General features: G+C 42.0%; 1 protein-coding gene across 1 annotated transcript in view; it reads right to left on the bottom strand.

Moving 5' to 3' along the window:
* The window catches only part of KIF13B (kinesin family member 13B), a 205,727-nt gene that overhangs the window by 180,679 nt on the left and 3,590 nt on the right, over nt 1–21,458 (bottom strand). Inside the window, 1 exon segment of the mRNA XM_018051853.1 lies at nt 6,274–6,367. Coding sequence (XP_017907342.1) covers nt 6,274–6,367 — 94 coding nt within the window.

Here is a 21,458-nt window from a genome sequence, read left to right as displayed (position 1 = left end):
ATTACTTGGTCAACAAAGGTCCATCTAGTCAAGGCTATGGTCTTTCCAGTAGTCATGTATGGATATGAGAGTTGGACTATAAAGAAAGCTGAGTGCCGAAGAATTGATGCTTTTGAACTGCAGAGTTGGAGAAGACTCTTGAGAGTCCCTTGGACTGCAAGGAGATCCAATCAGTCCATCTTAAAGGAGATCAGTCCTGGGTGTTCATTGGAAGGACTGATGCTGAAGCTGAAACTCCAATACTTTGGCCACCTGATGCAAAGAGTTGACTCATTTGAAAAGACGTGATGCTGGGAAAGATTGAGGGCAGGAGGAGAAGGGGACGACAGAGGACGGTTGGATGCCATCACTGACTCAATGGACATGAGTTTGGGTGAACTCCGGGAGTTGGTGATGGACAGTCTGCAGGTATGCTGCAGGCCACGGGGTCGCAGAGTCGGACACGACTGAGTGACTGGACTGAACTGAGTAACAGAATAAGAATCAAATAGCTAACTTTTATATAAGACTTACTGCACATCAGGCACTGACACTGTATATTTTAACTCACTGATTCCTCATAGCAACCGATAGGTAGGTACTTCTATAATCTCCACTTCACTGAGACAGAGGACAATTAAGCAACATGCTTCACACCACACATGTTAAGTATTGGGTTGTGAAAAAGTTTTGTTCGGGTTTTTCTGTTACACCATATGGGAAAATCTGAACGAACCTTTTGGCCAACCCTACAGTAAAGCTGGAGCTTCCCAGGTGGCTCAGCAGTAGAGAATCCACTTGCCAAGTCAGGAGACCTGGGTTCGATCCCTGGGTCAGGAAGATGCCCTGGAGAAGGAAATGGCAACCCACTCCAGCATTCTTGCCTGGGAAATCCTATGAACAGAGGAGGCTATCGGGCTCTGTGTGGTCCATGGGGTTACAAAGGGTAAAACACTACTAAGCGACTCAACAATAACAGCAGCAGAGCTGAGACTCAGTCTGTCTCCAACGTCAGCATTTCTTAATCTCCGGTTAGCTGTGTACTATCAATTTTCTGAATTTTAAGCATCTTATTTTCCAAAACAATTTTGAAATTCCACATACCAATGTTTCCCAAATTCCCATGATTAAGCTGTTAAGCTGAAAATTGTCTACCTATTCATTTTTAAATGGCTCCTATCACCTTTAATAAGCATAAATATCAAACCATGAAATTTTCAGAAGTTAATGCAAAATTAATCAGAAAAATATACAACTATTGTTTTAAAAGTATACATATTCACTTTCAAAGTATACTAACATAGGTTATTAAGTACACATGTAAAATTAATCACAGTTTTAGATTAATAAGATTGGTGGACACTATTTTTAAAAGAAGGATATTGCAGCTTTTAAAGGAAAAATATTAGCTTGAGTCTTTCTAACTATTGACTGAAACTGACTCCAACCACTTCTTTTATGTTAGTTTCAAATCCCTGGCGCTTCAGCAACAAGTATAACTCCTATAAAACCGCAACTTGTTTTATGGGTTAGTCATTCTCCAAACTAGACTGTAATTAATCTTAACTTTGTAATTTGTGCTTTCCTTACTATTTCTTTCTTTTAATGAAGTCAACATATACTACCGAACTGCTACATTCCCGAATTTTCATTTTCTCTTTTCACCTTGACATTTAAAAGAAAAAGTACTTCTCCTGAGGTGGTCTTTTGTCATACTAGTAATGTTCTTGTTTTTTATCTGGGCACCAGTTACAGGACTGTGCTCAACTTATGAAAATTCATCAAGCTATATATACTCTTCTGTGCATATAGTTTATACTTCAATAAAGAGTTGTTTTTTAAGAAGCAGTGCTTCCTAACTTTATCCCACCGAAAGCCATGACATACCAGCTTTGACGGATGTCACTTGTTTCTTTTTGACAGCTATCACTTCTAAGTCTTCTTTAAATCAGACAGCACTCTATAGTACTGAGTTAACATTCAATCTGTATTTTCAGCACATGTAAAAGAGTCATCTAAGATACTCTGTGGAACCAAAAAGTGCTATTTAATTCTTTCGCAAACCCCTGAGACTTAAAGATCTCTAAAGGAAAGAAAACATTTATTTTATGTTCTATGTGCTCTTTTTATTCTCACAATTACCTCATCAGTTAGACATTACACCCTTGTGGATGGAGCCACAACGATATACTTCCCACCAAAAATGCTTCCCTTAGGCGACGCTCGTGCTCCTCCACTCAGAGACGGATGGGCCTATGTCTCCTCTGGTTGCACCAGCCTCCAGCATGAACATGCGGCAGAGCTGTGTGACTGCCAAGGCTACAACATCAAGGATGGGGAGGAGGGATGCTCGAGAGAGAGGGCATATGTGTACACATACAGCTGATTTACTCTGGTGTAAAGCAGACACAACACTGTAAAGCAATTCCACTCCGATTTTTTAAAAAAACAAAACGCAATACTGCTCCCACCTCGCTTTCTCACGCTCTCAGGACACTTGCCTTTGGAACCCGCCACCAGACTGGGAGCAGCGTTCTGCTTGCAGCCCCAGCGACATCTCCAGCTAACAGGCAGCATCAACCACCCAACCCAAGTGACCTGGTGAGCTTTCTAATTGCGGTCCCTCGCCTTCAAGTCTTCCTGGTGAACCCTCATCAGCATGGACTGGACCAAGCCATCCCCCCTGAGCCCTACCTGAATTCCTGAGCCACACTAACCGTGAGATAATAATGATCACTGGGCTTCCACGGTGGTCCAGTGGCTGAGAATCCCCCTCCCAATGCAGGGGACACGGGCGTGATCCCTGATCCAGGAAGACTCCACATGCCGCAGGGCAACGAAGCCCAGGTGCCACCACTGAGCCCACGCCCTGCAGCTACGGAAGCCTGTGCACCGCAACGGGGGAGGCCACCACAATGAGAAGCCCACGCACCGCAGCAGAGACCCAGCACAGCCAAAAATAAACAAACCTTGAAGAAAGTACATGGTTACTGCTGCTTTACGGCACGAAGCTTTTGAGATCATTTATTTGTCATACAGCAATAGAAAACGGAAACACTTTACAAATAAAACACACAGGAAGATAACCATGCCAGCAAGCGGCAAAGGCAGAATCTGAATCGTCAGTCCGTACACAAAACCCAAATGTTTTTCTACCAGAGGGTATTGCCTCCAAGTTTGCTCAGAGTTGCCCATATTTCCAAAGAAAACAACAGTACTCAGACTGAAAGTTCTAAGAGCAATATATACTCCCCCAAATTAGTGTTTTCAGTTAACACTCAGGACAGTAGGTCATTACATTAGCAGGCTCAAAATCCCTGCACCTCTGACTCATCATCTTTCCCACCCTAGTAACAGCACATCCTAGAGATGCTTAAGAAACATCACTACGGCAATAATAAACCTCAACATTTACAGAACACTTCACAAAGCACTTTAAGGATTACTAATTTGATCTTCAGGAAACCCCCCAATGAAACAGATAAGGCAGGTATCATACAGACAAGGCTCAAAAAAGGTAAAAATAACTAACTACAGGGCTTCCCTGCCAGCTCAGTTCAGTTCAATTGGTCAGTCGTGTCCGACTCTTTGCGATGCCATGGACTGCAGCACACCAGGCCACCCTGTCCATCACCATCTCCCGGAGTTCACTCAGACTCATGCCCACTGAGTGGATGGCATCTCATCCTCTGTCGTCCCCTTCTCCTGCCTTCAATCTTTCCCAGTATCAGGGTCTTTTCCAATGAGTCAGTTCTTTGCACCAGGTGGCCAAAATACTGGAGTTTTAGCTTCAACATCAGTCCTTCCAATGAATATTCAGAACTGATTTCCTTTAGGATGGACTGGTTGGATCTCCTTGCAGTCCAAGAGACTCTCAGGAGTCTTCTCCAACACCACAGTTCAAAAGCGTCAATTCTTTGGAGCTCAGCTTTCTTTATACTCCAACTCTCACATCCATACATGACTATTGGAAAAATTGTAGCCTTGACTAGACAGACCTTTGTTGACCAAGTAATGTCTCTGCTTTTGAATATGCTGTCTAGGTTGGTCATAACTTTTCTTCCAAGGAGTAAGCGTCTTTTAATTTCATGGCTGCAGTCACCATCTGCAGTGATTTTGGAGCCAAAAAAAATAGTCTGACACTGTTTCCACTGTTTCCCCATCTATTTGGCATGAAGTGATGGGACCGGATGCCATGATCTTAGTTTTCTGAATGTTGAGCTTTAAGCCAACTTTTTCACTCTCCTCTTACACTTTCATCAAGAGGCTCTTTAGTTCCTCTTTGCTTTCTGCCACAAGGGTGGTGCCATCTGCATATCTGAGGCTATTGATATTTCTCCTGGCAATCTTGATTCCAGCTTGTGCTTCTTCCAGCCCAGCATTTCTCTTGATGTACTCTGCATAGAAGTTAAACAACCAGGGTAACAATATACAGCCTTGACATACCCTTTTTCCTATTTAGAACCAGCCTGTTGTTCCATGTCCAGTTCTAGCTGTTGCTTCCTGACCTGCATACAGGTTTCTCAAGAGGCAGGTCAGGTGGTCTGGTATTCCCATCTCTTTCAGAATTTTCCACAGTTTATTGTGATTCACACAGTGAAACGCATTGGCATAGTCAATAAAGCAGAAATAGATGTTTTTCTGGAACTCTCTTGCTTTTTCCATGATCCAGCGGATGTTGGCAATTTGATCTCTGGTTCCTCTGCCTTTTCTAAATCCAGCTTGAACACCTGGAAGTTCATGGTTCACATACTGTTGAGCCTGGCTTGGAGAATTTTGAGCATTACTTTACTAGCGTGTGAGATGAGTGCAACTGTGTGGTAGTTTGAGCATTCTTTGGCATTGCCTTTCTTTTGGATTGGAATGAAAACTGACCTTTTCCAGTCCTGCAGCCAAATCTGCTGGCCTACTGAGTGCAGCACTTTCACAGCATCACCCTTTAGGACGGTGGCTCAGTGGTAAAGAAATCTGCCTGCCAGTGCAGGGGATGCAGGTTCGATCCCTGGGCCGGGAAGATCCCCTGGAGCAGGAAACAGCAACCCATTCCAGCAATCTTGCCTGGGAAATCCCATGGATAGAGGGGTCTGGTGGGCTACAAATCATGGGGTCACAAAAGAGTGGGACGCAACTGAGCAACTAAACAACAACAAACCACCTACAATAAGGTAAGTAGGGACTCGATTTCATATTTTCTGACTCCACATCAAGGGCTCTTTTCAACTTAATTCAACTCGAAAGAACTTTCATGGAGTGCCTTTGGGTGTACTTTCGCAAACAACACTGTCTCTGCAAGTATTCTGAAGCATCTACTTGGCACAAAGCATCATGGTGGGCACCATGCGTTCTCCACTCTCAGGAACGGCACAAAAACATCTCTGATAGCTGATCTCTACACAAAGCTAGTCTTTCCCCATTCTGATCCACTCCTGACACCGCCATCCAACAACCTTCCTAATCCGCTTCCTTAATGACAATAATTCAAAAACTGTCTAAGATGACAACTTCCCATAAAAAGAGAGGCCAAATCTCATCTGCTTCCAAAGCCTTCTATAAACTGACTCTAACTTACCTGGTAATTTCCCTGCACTTGCTAAGAAAAACTGAATTAATCTCTTCCTTCCTGTCCACGTTCGTTTTCTTTATACCCTCTTGCTCTCCCTTTGGTTCATATGATCACTTAAACCCAGAAGTGAGGCTCAAGTGTTTCATCCCCAACTCCTGACAGAGAGTCCCTTCCTTCCAAGACCTTAAAATTTACTATTGAGCTATAATTAATAATTCAAAACAAGACACCATAATTAAATTAGGTGGCACAGATTATAGCTCACAGGGACTTTAAGGAAAGGAATCTACTAAGGGCTGGAAGAAAGTCTTCAGGGAGAAAAGAACACTTGAAATGGGTTCTGACTGATAGGCTAGGATAGGAACTGGCAGAAGTAAAACCCCCCCATGATGAGGAGCAACTGAAAAGCCTTCCCTTCCTCCCTACTTCTTCCCATTTACATCTCAGCTAAGCCTCCAGCCAATATCGTCTCCTTCAGGAAGACCTCCCCAGGTACTTCACCAACATTCTCTTCTCCGCGCTTCTAATACCATCACTGTGCCACCCATGACGCTCAATCAGGCACTCGGTCCTTCCATATTATAATAACAAACCTCATCTCACCGAGCTGGCAGCAATACGTCTCCACACAGAAAGCACTCAACATTTGTTCAGCTGAATTCAGTTCAGCAGACACTGGTGCCTTCCGTCTTTTAAAACCCCATCGGTCATAACACTGGTTCTTAACTTACCGGGCATCACCTTTGGAAAGGTTGGTATTTACAGGATTGAGAATAACCTTGTTTGCATCTACATCCACCACACATTTGGTGTGCAAGTCAATTTCTGCAGATTGAAAAAAGAAAAACAAAAAATGAGTCATTTTTGAAGCAACATATGTCAGAAAAAGCATTTGACCGAAAAAATCCAACACTGTTTCAAAACAGAAACATTCAACGAACGAGAAATACACAGGAACTTCCTCAGTTGACCTGATACAGGGCATCTAAAAAACTTGCAGCTAACTTCACACTTAATGGTAAAAGACTCAACAGCCTACCTACTAACATCAGAAATAAGACAAGGATATCTACACCTGAAACACAACATTTTAGATCACCTATACACCAATTAAAAAAAAGAAGACAAGGATGTCTACTACTGAGCCTATTCAAGGTTGTGCCAGAATTTCTGGTCAGCGCAGGTAAGCAAGAAAAACTAACATAAGGCATCCCAACTGAAAAGAATAAATAAAACTACCTTTATTTGCACAAGATAGGATCTTATATATAGAAAATCCTAACAAATCCACTAAAAAGCTACTAGAATAAACAGGTTTTGCAAAGTTGTAGGATATGCGATCAATACGCAAAGATCAATTGTTTCCATACACCAGCAATAAAAAAACCAGAAATGAAGTTACGAAAATTTCATTTATAACATTTTTGATTCATTTATATCAAAAAGACTTAAATGCTTAGGTAAAATCTTAAAAGAAGTGCAAAACAGACACTGAAGATTCCAAAATATTGTTGAAAGAAATTAAACACTTAAAATAGAAAGAAATATTTATGAAGTAAAAGACTTAATACTATTAGGATAGCAATAACTCCCCAATACAATAACTCAACAAATCCCTATTAAAATCCCAGCCAACTTTTTTTTTTTTCAAAAGTTAACAAGCTGATTCTATGTAGAAATGCACGAGACCTAGAATACCCAAAAAACCTTGAAGAACAAAATACAAAGACTGCATTTGTCGATTCTAAACTTACTACACAACTACAGTAATCATGGTACTAATAAAAGAAGGACAGATACGTGGATCAATGAAACAGAGAGTCCAAAATTACAGTCAGATTTATGGCCAAATGACAACAGTGCCAAAAAAATCCAATGGGGTAAGTACAGTCATTTCAACAAATGGTGCTAGCACAGCCTCATCAAAACGAAAAACTTCAAAAAAAAAAAAAAAAAAGAAAAGAAAAACTTCTGTGCTTCAAACGATACCATCAGGGAGTAAAAAGATAATCTATGGAATTGAGAAAATGTTTGTGAATCATATATCTAATAAGGGACTTGCATCAGAAAATATAAAGAACTCGTACAGCTCAATAATTTTAAAATGGGCAAAGACTGGGACTTCCCTGGTAGTCCAGTAATTAAAACTCCATGCTTCCAGGAGGCACGGGTTCAATCTCAGGCTGGGGAACTAAGATCTCATATGCCACATGGAACGGTCAAAATAAGAAAATAAAATGGGCAAAGATTTGAACAGACACCTCTCCAAAAAAACAAAAATACAAAAATGGCCAATGACCACAAGAAAAGATGCTCAACATCATTACGCAATGGGGAAATGCAAATGAAAACCATGAGATACCACTTCATATCCACTAGCATAACTAAGCAAAATGACATATAACTAATATAAACACTGTCAGTGATATTGCAATTTAAAGAAGAAGAAATAATAAAAGTGTAAATTGGATCATGTCCAAAACAAGCCAGGTAAGTATAGGTAAGGACATGGAAAAACTGGAACCTATATACAGTACTGGTGGGAATAGAAAATGGTGCAGTCACTTTAGAAAACAGTCTGGCAGTTCCTAATGGTTACGCATAGAATTAGCATATGACCCAACAACTCCCACTCATAGAGATACACCCAAGAGAAGCCTATGTCTCTACAAAAGTTTATACATAGAAGTTCATAGCAGTGTTATTTGGCTATTCATAGCAGCTAAAAAGTGGAAACTCAAGTGTCCTTCGATGGACAAACGTGGTATATCCATAAAACAGAACACTACTTAGCAATTAAGTAGGTACTGATACATACAGTGGCAGACTTTATTTTTTTGGCTCCAAAATCACTGCAGATGGTGACTGCAGCCATGAAATTAAAAGACGCTTGCTCCTTGGAAGAAAAGTTATGACCAACCTAGATAGCATATTCAAAAGCAGAGACATTACTTTGCCGACTAAGGTCCGTCTAGTCAAGGCTATGGTTTTTCCAGTGGTCATGTATGGATGTGAGAGTTGGACTGTGAAGAAGGCTGAGCGCCAAAGAATTGATGTTTTTAAACTGTGGTGTTGGATCCCCTTGGACTGCAAGGAGATCCAACCAGTCCATCCTAAAGGAAATCAGTCCTGAATATTCGTTGGAAGGACTGATGCTGAAGCTGAAAGTCCAATACTTTGGCCACGTCATGCGAAGAGCTGACTCATTGGAAAAGACCCTGATGCTGGGAAAGATAGAAGGCAGGAGAAGGGGACGACAGGGGATGAGATGGTTGGATGGCATCACCGACTCGATGGACATGAGTTTGATTAAGCTCCGGGTGTTGGTGATGGACCGGGAGGCCTGGCGTGCAGCAGTCCATGGGGTCGCAAAGAGTTGGACATGACTGAGCAACTGAACTGAACTGATATATACTAAAACACAAATGAAGTCTGTGCTAACTGAAAGAAGCCAGTCACAAAAGACCATACAGTGTAAGATTTTACTTATTTCTAACATTCAGAACAGGCAAATAGAGACGGAAAACAGACTAGCTACTACCTATAGCTGAGGCGTGACTGCCAGCGGGTATAGGTTTCTACTGGGGGTGATGAAGATGTTCTAAAATTGTGCTGATGGTTTTCACAACTGCATGAGTGCAGTAAACACGACTGATGTGGCTGAGCTGTATGAAATGTGAACTGTATCTAAAAGTTTTGCGGGTTTTTTTTAATGTATATAGGCCACATCGTGTTCTCTTATTTTCATATTCCTCTACATTTCTGACCCAAAGTATGCAACAGTTTCTGTTTGCCTTATCTCTACTACGCAAAGATATGCTCTGACGAAAGAAACTGCGCTCAACTGGAGTCATTTTGTATTTTTCTAAGAACCTTGCCCAAATGTCAATGTCAAACTCATTACAACTTTAGAGTATTCCCACTGCCAGGAAAGAGGATTTATTTCTTTGTTTGATTGCTTTAAGTTACGTAACTGAGACAAATGGAAAACAAACAAAACAAAAATTTCCTTTCCCGTCCTACCACAACTCAGCTTTTCTCAGATCAGTTATTTTATCAATACATTTGTTTGCAAAGACATAATCTATAAGTACGAAAAATTTAGTGGTCGGGCTTTTAGCCAATACAGTTTTTAGGCAACGAGAAGTGAAAAGAAAACAGACCTGTTTTATCCAGGTGTGGAAGACTTATATTTCAACTAGTAGTAAAGTCTATTTCTAATACTTGAGTTTAAATCCACTGTATACTGTCACAGAAATGCTGCAAGAAAGCCTTAGTCACGATGAAGAAACTTTCCAAGCCCTTATTACTTCTTCCTTTCCTCAGGCCCAGGCTTCCCAGGAGGTCCCCAGGGAAAGAATCTGCCTGTCAATGCACTAGACACAGGTTCAGTCCCTGGGTTGGGAAGATCCCCTGGAGAAGAAATTAGCAACCCACTGCAGGATTTTTGCCCGGGAAATCCCATGGCCAGAGGAGCCTGGCAGATTACAGTCCATGGGGTCGCAAAAGAGTTGGACACAACTAAGCATGCACACGACATTCCCTAGGCCCAGAGCTCAAGAAAAGTTTGCACACATCGTACTTTGTTAATACCACCCCTTTATGACCTCTGACATGCTGTATTGGCCAGCCCCATATGTGTATATTATACACAAATGCATTATCAAGCCTCCGGAAATTGTACTGACTCAGAATCTGCTATCTCACCACCCACCACAAAGTCAGATATTAGTTTCTTGCAAGAACGTTTGGTCTGAGCAAAGGAGCTGCATGTATAGTTCTGTATCAAAAGTGCACATCTAAAATGCATGCCTGCAAAGCTGTAAAGCAAATACTTCCCCCACCCCATCAGAGTTTTGCCTTCATTTCGCATGATCTGGAATTGAGACAGGATTCAAACATTTTCCTTCAATATTTGTAGGCGTTTCTCCTATACTCTTCACAGCTCCTCCATCTTACCCCTCATGACTTCACTAGATACATTAATAATTTGACAACATTTAATGGCATGATTAAGGAACCAATTCCCAGAAAATCCTTTATAATTCAAAGAACTACCCAACAGCTAATATAGTCAACCTAAGCTCATTTTGCCCTAAAGAGGGCAACCCTAACAAAAGTCTATACATTTAACCCTCTGGAGGTGGCCTTTAAAATTATAAATAACTATCTTCACTTCTTTATTGCTCAGTTTTTATTATCAAATAAAATTCCACCCCAGTGCTGTTACAAGAAGGTTTTTCACAAGACTGTTTAGAATATGGGTGGAACATCCAGGACACACACCCAAGCAAATAAGAGCAGTGAAGAGAGTTTAAGGGTCAGATTCTCTGGTCGCTCAGATGGTAAAGAATCCGCCTCCAATGCAGGAGACAGGGGTTCGATCCCTGGGTTGTGAAGATCCCCTGGAGAAGGGAATGGCAACCCACTCTAGTATTCTTCGCTGGTATCCTGGAGAACTCCATGGACAGAGGAGCTTGGTGGGCTATAGTCCGTGGGGTCGCAGTCAGACATGACTGAGCGACTAACATACACAAAAAATCAAGGGTCAAATATATGAAAAGCATTTTACACCTAAATGTCATCAATGCTTGAATAAAATTATACTGCTTCAAAATTCTAATTATGACACCTTCTCCACGGAAAACTTCTTGCTCTATACTTCTCAGATAGCAAAGAAAGTGAAAGTGAAGTCGTGTCCAACTCTTTTGCCACACATGGACTGTAGCCTACCAGGCTCCTCCATCCACAGGATTTTCCAGGCAAGAGTACTGTAATGGATTGCTATTTCCTTCTCCGGGGGATCTTCCCAACCCAGGGATCAAACCCGGGTCTCCTGCATTGCAGGCAGACCCTTTACCGTCTGAGCCACCAGGGAAGCCCCTTAGAAAGCAAAGCCATGATTAAATTGCAATGCCAAATTTAGGCCTCAAATTTAAGCTGGATTTAAAAAAAGAAAAAAATTTAAACACCTACCAAAAATCCAAAAGATAAACACCTTCCTCTTAGTCTGGAACAACACTTTGGTTAAAAAGATAAAAATCTAGCTGTTATGCTCTAACAGCATGAAAGTGAACAAGAACGCACATGAACACCCATGTGCACAGCAGCATTATTCACAACAGCTGAAAGGTGGAAGCAACCCAACTTTCCATCAGTGGATGAATGGATACACAGAATGTGGTGTGTGTATATGTATATGTATATATATTTTTTTCCAATGGAAAATGATTCAATCTTTAAAAAGAATGAAATTCTGCTAAAACATGTACGAACCTTGAAGATGCTGTACTAAGAAAAATAAACCAGTCACAAAGGATAAGTTTTGCAGGATTCCACTTGTATGAGACACTTACAGTACTCAAAGTCAGAGACAAAAAGTGTGATGGTAGCTGCCAGGGGTGGGGCTAAAGGGTCCACAGGGAGTTAGTATTTCACGGGTATGGAGTTTCAGTTCTGCAAGATAAAAAAGTTCTAGAGATGGATGGTGGTGATAGTTCCATAACAATGTTAATGTACTTAATGCCACTGAACTGTACACTTAAAAGTGGTTTAAGATGGTCAATTTTTTATCTATCTTACCACAATAAATAAATAGCACTAAATACTCATCATTAGTATAATAAGTAACACATAGACAACAGCTTACTCCCAGGGAAGCATAAAATAATAAGATTGGTATTTAATCAGCACTATGTCTGAAAACCAATAAAAAATGAGAGTTAAGTAGTGCTCTAAGTTTATGTTATGACTAATCAAGTTTTACAGTACTCAGAACCATGAATGCTTTGATGTATCCCTGGTCCTTAGAAAAAGACAGACAGACAGAAATTTACTCCACTGACATTGAAGATTCCATATTATTTTCCAAACAGGATCTTTTTCTAGGTCAAGTTCCTTAAGATGAATAAAATATTAACAGCTGACAATTCAGTTTACTCAGCCAGCAAATTAGTCACCTTGTAAAAGTGAACAATAATTTGAAATGAGTCTTTCTTCAATGCATAAATCAGCGATGGCCCTGTCTCCAATGACATCATAGTCAAAGATGGGCAGGGCCTGGGAGACTCCCTTTACATAACTCATGTTCTGTCTGGGGAGATGCATCATTCTCAGAGTGCACAGAATAATTCTGAGCGGTCCTTTCAGTAATCTGCCTTTCAAATTCTCCAGAAAATTAATAATAATTTTCAGACCACACCTACTACTCAGAAATACAAGTAAACCTCCTTTTACCTATCTATAACTTACTGTTAAATTCACAAGTGTCCATTTTTTAAAGGAAGATAGTAAATTATTGATATCTGTAAGAGTCACATGTTAGATTGCAAATTCTACATGCTTTATATGGTTCTATTTTCAATAATCTGTGTCATAAACTTAGCATTTTACATGTCTGTGTATGCTCGTAATATTCATCACTAATACTTCATATATGAAGCGCTTGTTTTCCCAAAGGGACTGTAGTAGTCTTATTAGAATAGGAAATAAGACTTACAGTTCTTTACTATAACTACAAGTGGCTTGGGACCCTTTTGAGGCCCACTGACTCAAGGAGAAAAAAGGGATGTGATGCCAGGGAGGCCTGGCGAGCTGCAGTCCACAAGGTCACAAAGAGCTGGGCACAACTGGACACAAACAATGAGCCAGGGTGAAAAAAGGGATGTGATGCCACACAAGAAAAAAAAAAAAAAAACAAAGAAGTAGTCTGCTTTCTAGTAAGAGATTATATAAAACGTCCTAATCACCTACTTCTATGTTTTTACCACTGAACATGAGAATCTATTCAATAAACAAAAGATAAAATATAACTGAGTTCTAATACGGCTAAAGAAATAACTGAGGACTGAGGGAAAATCCTAGACAAGATGCCTGGTAAGGGGAAGAGGGATGATAATACCAAAACAACTGAAATACTCTTGAGTCTATTTTCAAGAAACGAATCAACTTCACAGGGATAGGAAGTTGGTCTTTAAAAACTTGTAAGGCAAAACCAGAATAAACAAGTTTATCTTGAAGAAAGAAGAACAAAGCAGAAAGACCAGTGTCACCAGTTTCAAACTTACTACAAAGCTATACTAATCAGACAGCGGGGTACTAACCTAAGAACAGACATATAAATCAATGGAATAAAACTGAGAATCCAGAGATATGCTTTCACATTTACGGTCAACTAATTTTCAACAAGGGTGCCAAGACAATCCAATGGGGAAAATATAGTCATTCCAACAAATGGTGTTAGGACAATTGGCTATCTACATACAGAAAGATGAAATTGATTTCTACGTCACCCCTCATTCAAAAATTAATTCCAGGGGTTTCCTGGTGTCCTAATGGCTAGGATTCCGGGCTTCTGCGGCCAAGGGTCCAGATTCAATCCCTAGTCAGGAACCGACATCCCATAAGCCACACAGCCAACAAAAATAAATTTTAAAAACTAACTCCAAACAAATCAAAGACCTAAGTAAATGCATGAGCTAAAACTATAAAACTCTTAGAAAATATTCACACTAAATCCACATGGCTGCGAGTTGGGCACTGGTTTCTTAGAGATCAAATCAAAAGCGCAAGCAACAAAAGAAAAAAACAGATAAACTGGACCACATCAGAATGAAAACCTTTTGTGCTTCAAAGGGCACCACTGAAAAAATGAAAAGGCAACCCACATGCTCAAGAAAATATCTGCAAATCTCACATCTGTTACAGGACTGGCATCCAGAACATATAAAGAACTCTAAGAATTCAACAATAATTAAAAAAAAAAAGATAATCCCACTTTAAAAATAAGAATAGGGTTTGAATAGAGATCTCTGAAAATATATACAAATGGCCAACACGCACATGAAAATATGCTTAGTTAACATTATTAGACATTGGGGACAAGCAAATCAAAAATCATAGTGAGACTCCACACCCATTAGGACAGCGATCAAAGAGAAGGACAATAAAACTGATGGGGAAGACATGTAGAAACTGAAACCCTCACACATCGTTGGGGGCAATGTAAAACGGTGCAGCAACTCTGGAAGACCATCGGGCAGTTCCACAGAAGTTAGAGTTACTACATGACCCAGTAATTCCACTTGTATACATACTCAAGAGAAATGAAAACACACAATAACTTATTATTACATTACACAAATGTTCATGATTCATAAATAGCCAAAAAATGGAAACAAGCCAGACGCCTACCAACTGAGAATGGGCATCAAAGTGCAGCATGGCCATGTCACAGAATACTGCTGTGTTGTGCTTAGTCACTCAGTCTGATTCTCTGTGACCCTGTGGACTGCAGTCTGCCAGGCTCCTCAGTCCTTGGGGATTCCCCAGGCAAGGATACTGGAGTGGGTATCCATGCCCTCCTCCAGGGGATCTTCCCAACCCAGGGACTGGACCCAGGTCTCCCACATTCCAGGCGGATTCTTTACCATCTGAGCCATCAGGTAAGCCCCACAGAATATTATCCAGCCTTAAAAAGGAATGAAGTATTGATTCATGCTACAACATGGATAAGTCCTGAAGGACTTGTGCCAAGGGAAAGGAGTCAGATACAAAAGTCCATAAATCATGTGATACCATTTATATGGATGTCCAGAATAGGGAAATCCACAGAGACAAGAAGTAGATTAAGGGCTGTGGGGAGAGGGGAGGGGATGGGAGTGGGGTGGATGGAGAGTAACCACTAACCAGAGAGTGTCTCTCGTAGGGATGATAAAAAATGTTCTGGAATCCAATAGCGGCGATCATTGCACAACTCTGCAAATACACTAAAAGCCACTGAATTATACACTTTGGATAGGTGAATTACATCTCAAAAATAGCTCAGAAGGAATGGTCCCACTACCATCAATGGATGTACACTATGGTTCAAGTCCCTCAACCACATCTCTAAATAATCACTACTTTGAAAAACCCAACCAGCCCAATTCTCACTCACAATTAATAACCTCACATTCTAGCTCATCAAGAAAATCAAACACTCTAGGGCTTCCCCATTGTATAATTATCCTCTTCCCTCTATATTTCAAAAATTCCCCACTCTATTGCCTATTCCTCTCTATTGATAAAAAGGCTCAAACAACTCCCAGACTTGGGTTGGCAGGGAGCGGGGGAGGCCTGTTGCTCATCTCCAGAAGACCATTCTTTACCATCGCTTTCTATAAGGCATTTCTTGAAAGAAAACTCACGTATATTCACTGCCTCCATATGTGCACACACACTGACTTCTCGGCCCACTACCAACACGCCAACAGCAATTCATTCATTCAGTCAAAATTCTTCCGCCGTTCTTCACCCTGGGCCACCACATTACTTTCACCTGCTTTTCCTTATGCCTGTCTTCTCAGCCTCTGTGACCTCCTCCTTCAGGAACATGCCTTGATTTGGTGTTCTCTGTGTGTGTGTGTGTGAAGTCGCTCAGTCATGTCCCACTCTTTGCAACCCCATGGACTGTAGCCCACCAGGCTCCTCTGTCCATGGGATTCTCCAGGTAAGAATTATGGAGTGGGGCGCCATCTCCTTGGTGTTCTATAAGATCTTCTTTTTTTTTTTTTTTTCACTTTATTTTACTTTACAATACTGTATTGGTTTTTGCCATACATTGACATGAATCCACCACGGGTGTACATGTGTTCCCAAACATGAACCCCCCTCCCACCTCCCTCCCCATAACATCTCTCTGGGTCATCACCGTGCACCAGCCCCAAGCATGCTGTATCCTGCGTCGGACATAGACTGGCGATTCGATTCTTACATGATAGTATACATGTTACACTGCCATTCTCCCAAATCATCCCACCCTCTCCCTCTGAGTCCAAAAGTCCGTTATACACATCTGTGTCTTTTTTGCTGTCTTGCAACAACTTCCAAATCTACCCAAATCTCCAGTCCCTTATTTACAGCCTCCTGTACACCAGTTTTCTCGATCCACCCATTGGCTGCACTTCAGAACCTAAAACTCAACAAGTCTGTTACGTTTCTTCCAGGCATACACTACATCTTATCTGAAGTTGTAGGTGCAGTGGGTGGCATGTGGTAAGCGCTGACCAAATACTGCTGAATGTCTAACAATAGAGCTCATAACTGCCCATACCTCTCCCTTAAAGCCTGCTTCTCCCGCATGTCTGATCTCAGGGGGACACCAGCACTCGCTCACTTAGTCGTCTAAACTGGAAGCGCTGCAGTCGTCCCATATTGCCTAGGGCTTCCCCTGTGGCTGAGCCGGTAAAGAATCCGCCTGCAATGCGGGAGGCCTGGGTTCGATCCCTGGGTTGGGAAGATGCCCTGGGGAAGGGAAAGGCTACCCACTCCAGTATTCTAGCTGAGAGAACTCCCTCCATGGATGGTATAGTCCATGGGGTCGCAAAGAGTTGGACACGACTGAGCAACTTTCACTCTACTTCCTAAATCTTGGCTGCTTTCACACCACCTTGAAATGCAAGGCCTCAAAGGCACTTTGCCTCGCCCACCTCTCAGGAATGCGGTCCCAGCCAGCTACCTTCAGGACAAACATCAGGTTTGCTCACCGCTTAAGAGCAGTGGGGTTCCCCAGCTCAGTGCTCCTCAGACGCAACCCCAACCCACTGCTGGCACAGCATCCGTCTGGACCCTCCACGTCACTCCTGCGGGATTTGCAGGCGAAATCTGACCCCAAAGTCCTGCGTCTTTCACCAGCACCCGTCTAACGGGGACAAGCTCACGTACCAGCTTGTGAGCAAGGTAAAGATGCAGACCTTAATCCCTCTTCCAAGAGCATCTCTGTAACAGTGCCACTGCCCCTTTCAAAACCTAGACATTGGCGACAACACAGATGGACTCTGAGGAATGTACTGCACTAAGCAAATCAAACACGGTATGATTTCATTTATATAGGAAAATTTAAATATAAAGAATACAAAACAAAACAAAACTCACAGACAGAGGACAGACCAGTGGCTATACAGGAGAAGAGGGTTGGAAGCTGGCAAAATGGGTGAAGGAAAATGTCACTAATTGTTTGGTGACATGGTTACTAGACTTATTGTAGTGATCACTTTTTAAGAGTTAAGCTGTACACCTGGAACTAATATGTTACATACCAATTTTACCTAAAACAAACCTACAGTCACTGCACCCCTTATCCTGTCCGAGATCCCCCCTGAATCTGCCTGAACCTCACTTCAGTAACTTCATTCTGCTCTGCTCCCCACAAACCTCTCGAATTCAGTGAAGCCACCTCCCATCACTCCTCTCATCCCCTACTCGCCACATTCTTCCAGCTTTTCCAAGAAAGCACAGAATTTAAGGGCTGTGGCTCCAGAGTTGAACTGCCCAGGTTCCAATCCTCTGTTCCTCTACCTGATAAGCATGTGATCTGGTGCAAGTAGGAAACTCTGTCTAAGTTTCCACTTTCTTGTCTGTAAAATGAGTTATCGTACAAATTCTCCTAGCATTTTTGGAAAGATTGACCAAAATAATCTAGTTCAGCACTCTTTTTAACTGTTATTTACACAGATACTGTCTGCTTCCTGCTGTTTGAATTTTTACAGCTAACTTTCCCCCTGTTCTTGCAAGTATCTGGCTAATTCCTGCATCCACCTTTTGTTAAGTTCAACAACTCATGCTATGCACCCCACTTGCCTTGTCTTCCTCCTGGTCAACTGCCTTCAGCCCATTCCTCATCATTCTCAAGTCCTACCCCCATTTCTTTAATTCATAAGGCACTGTTGGGACTTCCCTGGCACTCCATGCTTCAAGTGCAGGGGGCAGAGGTTCAAACCCTGGTCAGGGAACTAAGATTCCACCTGCCATGTGGCATGGCCAAAAAAAAAAAAGCACTATTGCTGACTTGTGTACTATATTCTCGTGTGTGTCTGTGTGAACCCACCTGCCAGTGAAAGAGGCATAAGAGACTCAGGTGGGATCCCTGGGTCGGGAAGATCCTCTGGAGGAGGGCACGGCAACCCACTCCAGTATCCTTGTCTAGAGAATCCCATAGACAGAGGAGCCTGGCGGGCCACAGTCCATAGGGTCGAGAAGAGTTGGACACAGCTGAAGCAACTTAGCATATAGCATGCATGTACTGTATCCCTATAACTGAGTCACCTTGTGTACCTCTTATTACCAACCAGACAGTAAGTTCTGTCGGTCAAAGATCATGACTTATGCTTCTCATATATGGTGCACATCTTTGAAAATTACGCAAACTCAGGAAGGCAGCATCCCTCCGAAGATCATCATGTCTGATATAGTAGTAAAAGCACAAGCTTTAATGGCAAAACAGGAGAAATTCAGGCTCCAAAATCTGGGTTTTGTAATTCTGGGCAAGTTACCTAACTTCTCTGAGATTGTGTTCAATAGAAATTCTATAACCACCTTTCAAACTTGTTTCAAGAATAATGTATAAAAAGGAATGAACTCTGTAGCTCACAAACAGAAAACTCTCAAAAAGCAGCGATTATTTTTTCCTCCAATCAACACATGTCAAATTGAATAGGCTAATTCATTAATGCTTGTGGCTATTAGTCACTCAGTCTCAGATTCTTTGTGACCCCACGGACTGTAGCCTGCCAGGCTCCTCTGTCCATGGAATTCTCCATGCAAGAAAAGTGGAGTGGGTAGCCATCTCCTCCTGCAGGGGATCTTCCTGACCCTAGGATTGAACTGGGTCTCCTACACTGCAGGCAGATTCTTTACCTTCTGAGCCAATACCAGCTTTTAAAGATACCAACAGCTTCTGAGAGTTAAAGCCCAGTACCAGTTAGGTTGTGGACTGTGTGTCCCTTACACCAGCCAGTTTCACACACTTTCCTAATGATTACACTGCTTCTGCCTGCCAAGCTTTAAGAACATGCTCTTTTGAACACAAAGGGAAACTGATCAGCGAGCACAGAGATCAATAACAAATCCATTTCCACCCAGTAAGCAGCTCAATTCATCTGCTTAACCAATGGTTTTGCTGGTGGTTTCTTCCATTTTCAGAACTTAAGAAATGGAAAAGTTGACACCGGTCACTGTTTTATGGAGGTGCGAGTAGAGGCAGAGGGTAGGCAGAATGGAGCGGTGGGGAGGGATGAACATAAATGCCAATTCAAACGAATTTTGATTTGATAAACTTGTACTTTCTTCCCCAAAGGCCTCTGGTCCAATGAGTATAAATCCCATTTTCAGTCACTGAGTTGACAGCAGAAAAAGAAGAATGTTGTGATAGATGCGTCTCGTCCTCTATTAGCATATCGAGCAGATGTTAAGAGAACAAGAATCTTCTGTTTCAGAAAATATATCAGAAATTTCCATCCACAGTCACCCCTAATCCCTAACTCCAACACCAGTTATCTCTCTGAGGCTTAAGAACCAGCAGTGGGTTCCGAGTCAAAAAAATACCTTCCTATTTCAAATAGGTCTCTCTCTGAGAAGGCTTAAGAACCAGCAGTGGGTTCCGAGTCAAAAAATACCTTCCTGTTTCAAACAGATTCTCCCGCCCCACACTGCACCTTGACTTCCCCGGGGCCACCTGTTCTTCCTCACTGACCACCAGGGTCCTCCTACAGTCCCAGTTTCGCCTTTTTTTCTTTTTCTATTGAAGGATAATTCCTTTACAGGATTTTGCTGCCTTCTGTCAAACCTCAACATGAATCATATGATATACATATGTCCTCTCCCTTTTGAACCCCCCTCCCTCACCTGTCTTCGGATTCACGCCTGCTCACTTGGTGTTGACTGGTCTCCTTCCTCTTCCTCTTCAGGTGGCTTCGTTTTTCACCACATTGCCCTGAATCAGTTTATCTTACCCAGGCTTTGCAGCCTGCCCTGGGATCTGGCGATCTTTCTCATCATGCTTGTGTCTTGAGACCCACACAAAGCTCTATTAATAAAAAGCTGACCGGGGCACACGGACCGACCACCCTGAAGCTAGACTTCTGGGCCCCCTGCAGCTTCGCCTGACCTTTCTAATCTCACCCGTCTCCTGTCCCCTTGACAGAACCCTCCTCCCTGGCAGGCTTATCTCAACTCTGAGCCTAAACTTGCCTGGCTCACTCCTACCCTTGTGCCTTTGCTCTCAGGCCGTACTTCCTTCTCAAAGAACCAATTTCCCCCTACGCCTCTCTCCTCCCATGGGAAACCCATTCCAACCATAAGCTCCCTCCCTCCACAGAGAAGACTTCCCTAATCACCAGGCTTTGAGGGATCTTTCTAAATTCCCACATCTCCCTCTCATACACTTGGCATTTAGGCACTAGCAATCTGCTACAGGTGTTTTTACCTTTTAATCCTACCTTTTCATAGCACAGTCATTTCCTCGTGAGCATGCAACATCAAGTGCACTTTATTTATTTCGTTTGTCTTGGCCATGCCGTGCAGCATGCAGGATCTTAGTTCCCTGATCAGGAATCAAACTTGTGCCCACTGCAGAGGAAGCCCGGAGTCCTAACAACTGAACCACCCAGGAAGCCCCCCTGTAAAGCACACTTTAAAAATATGAACGCTCTAATAGCAGCCAACACTAAGGAAAAGTGTTTAGGAAATGAAATTCCCCCGACAAGAACCACCAATCTCACTTTTTCACATTTCTCTCTAGCCCTTGCCCGTTCCTGTTGGTGTTTTTACATAGTAGTATCATAACAGTAGGTCCAACCATACAGTCACACATACTGGTTTACATTCTGCTTTTTCTAAAATAAGGAAGTCTTCCTTGTTAAATGGTTTTGATTTTCATAATTTTTAACGTCTATAAATATCTTATCCACTGGGATATTGGACTGCAATTCACTTAAGCACTGACTTCTACTTCACATTACATTAGTCTTTGTATCTTTCACCATAATGATGATTCTTCTCTGTGACTGTCACCGCATCAAGTACTGAAATGCAAACCAAATCCTTGAGAAATCCCTGCTAAAATAAAAGTATTGACCATGCTTCCTAACACCCAAAATCA

Source organism: Capra hircus, chromosome 8 (genome assembly GCF_001704415.2).
Source record: "Capra hircus breed San Clemente chromosome 8, ASM170441v1, whole genome shotgun sequence".
NCBI lineage: Eukaryota > Metazoa > Chordata > Mammalia > Artiodactyla > Bovidae > Capra > Capra hircus.
The sequence above is the reverse complement of the archived record's forward strand: the minus strand, read 5'-3'. Positions and strand labels throughout refer to the sequence as shown.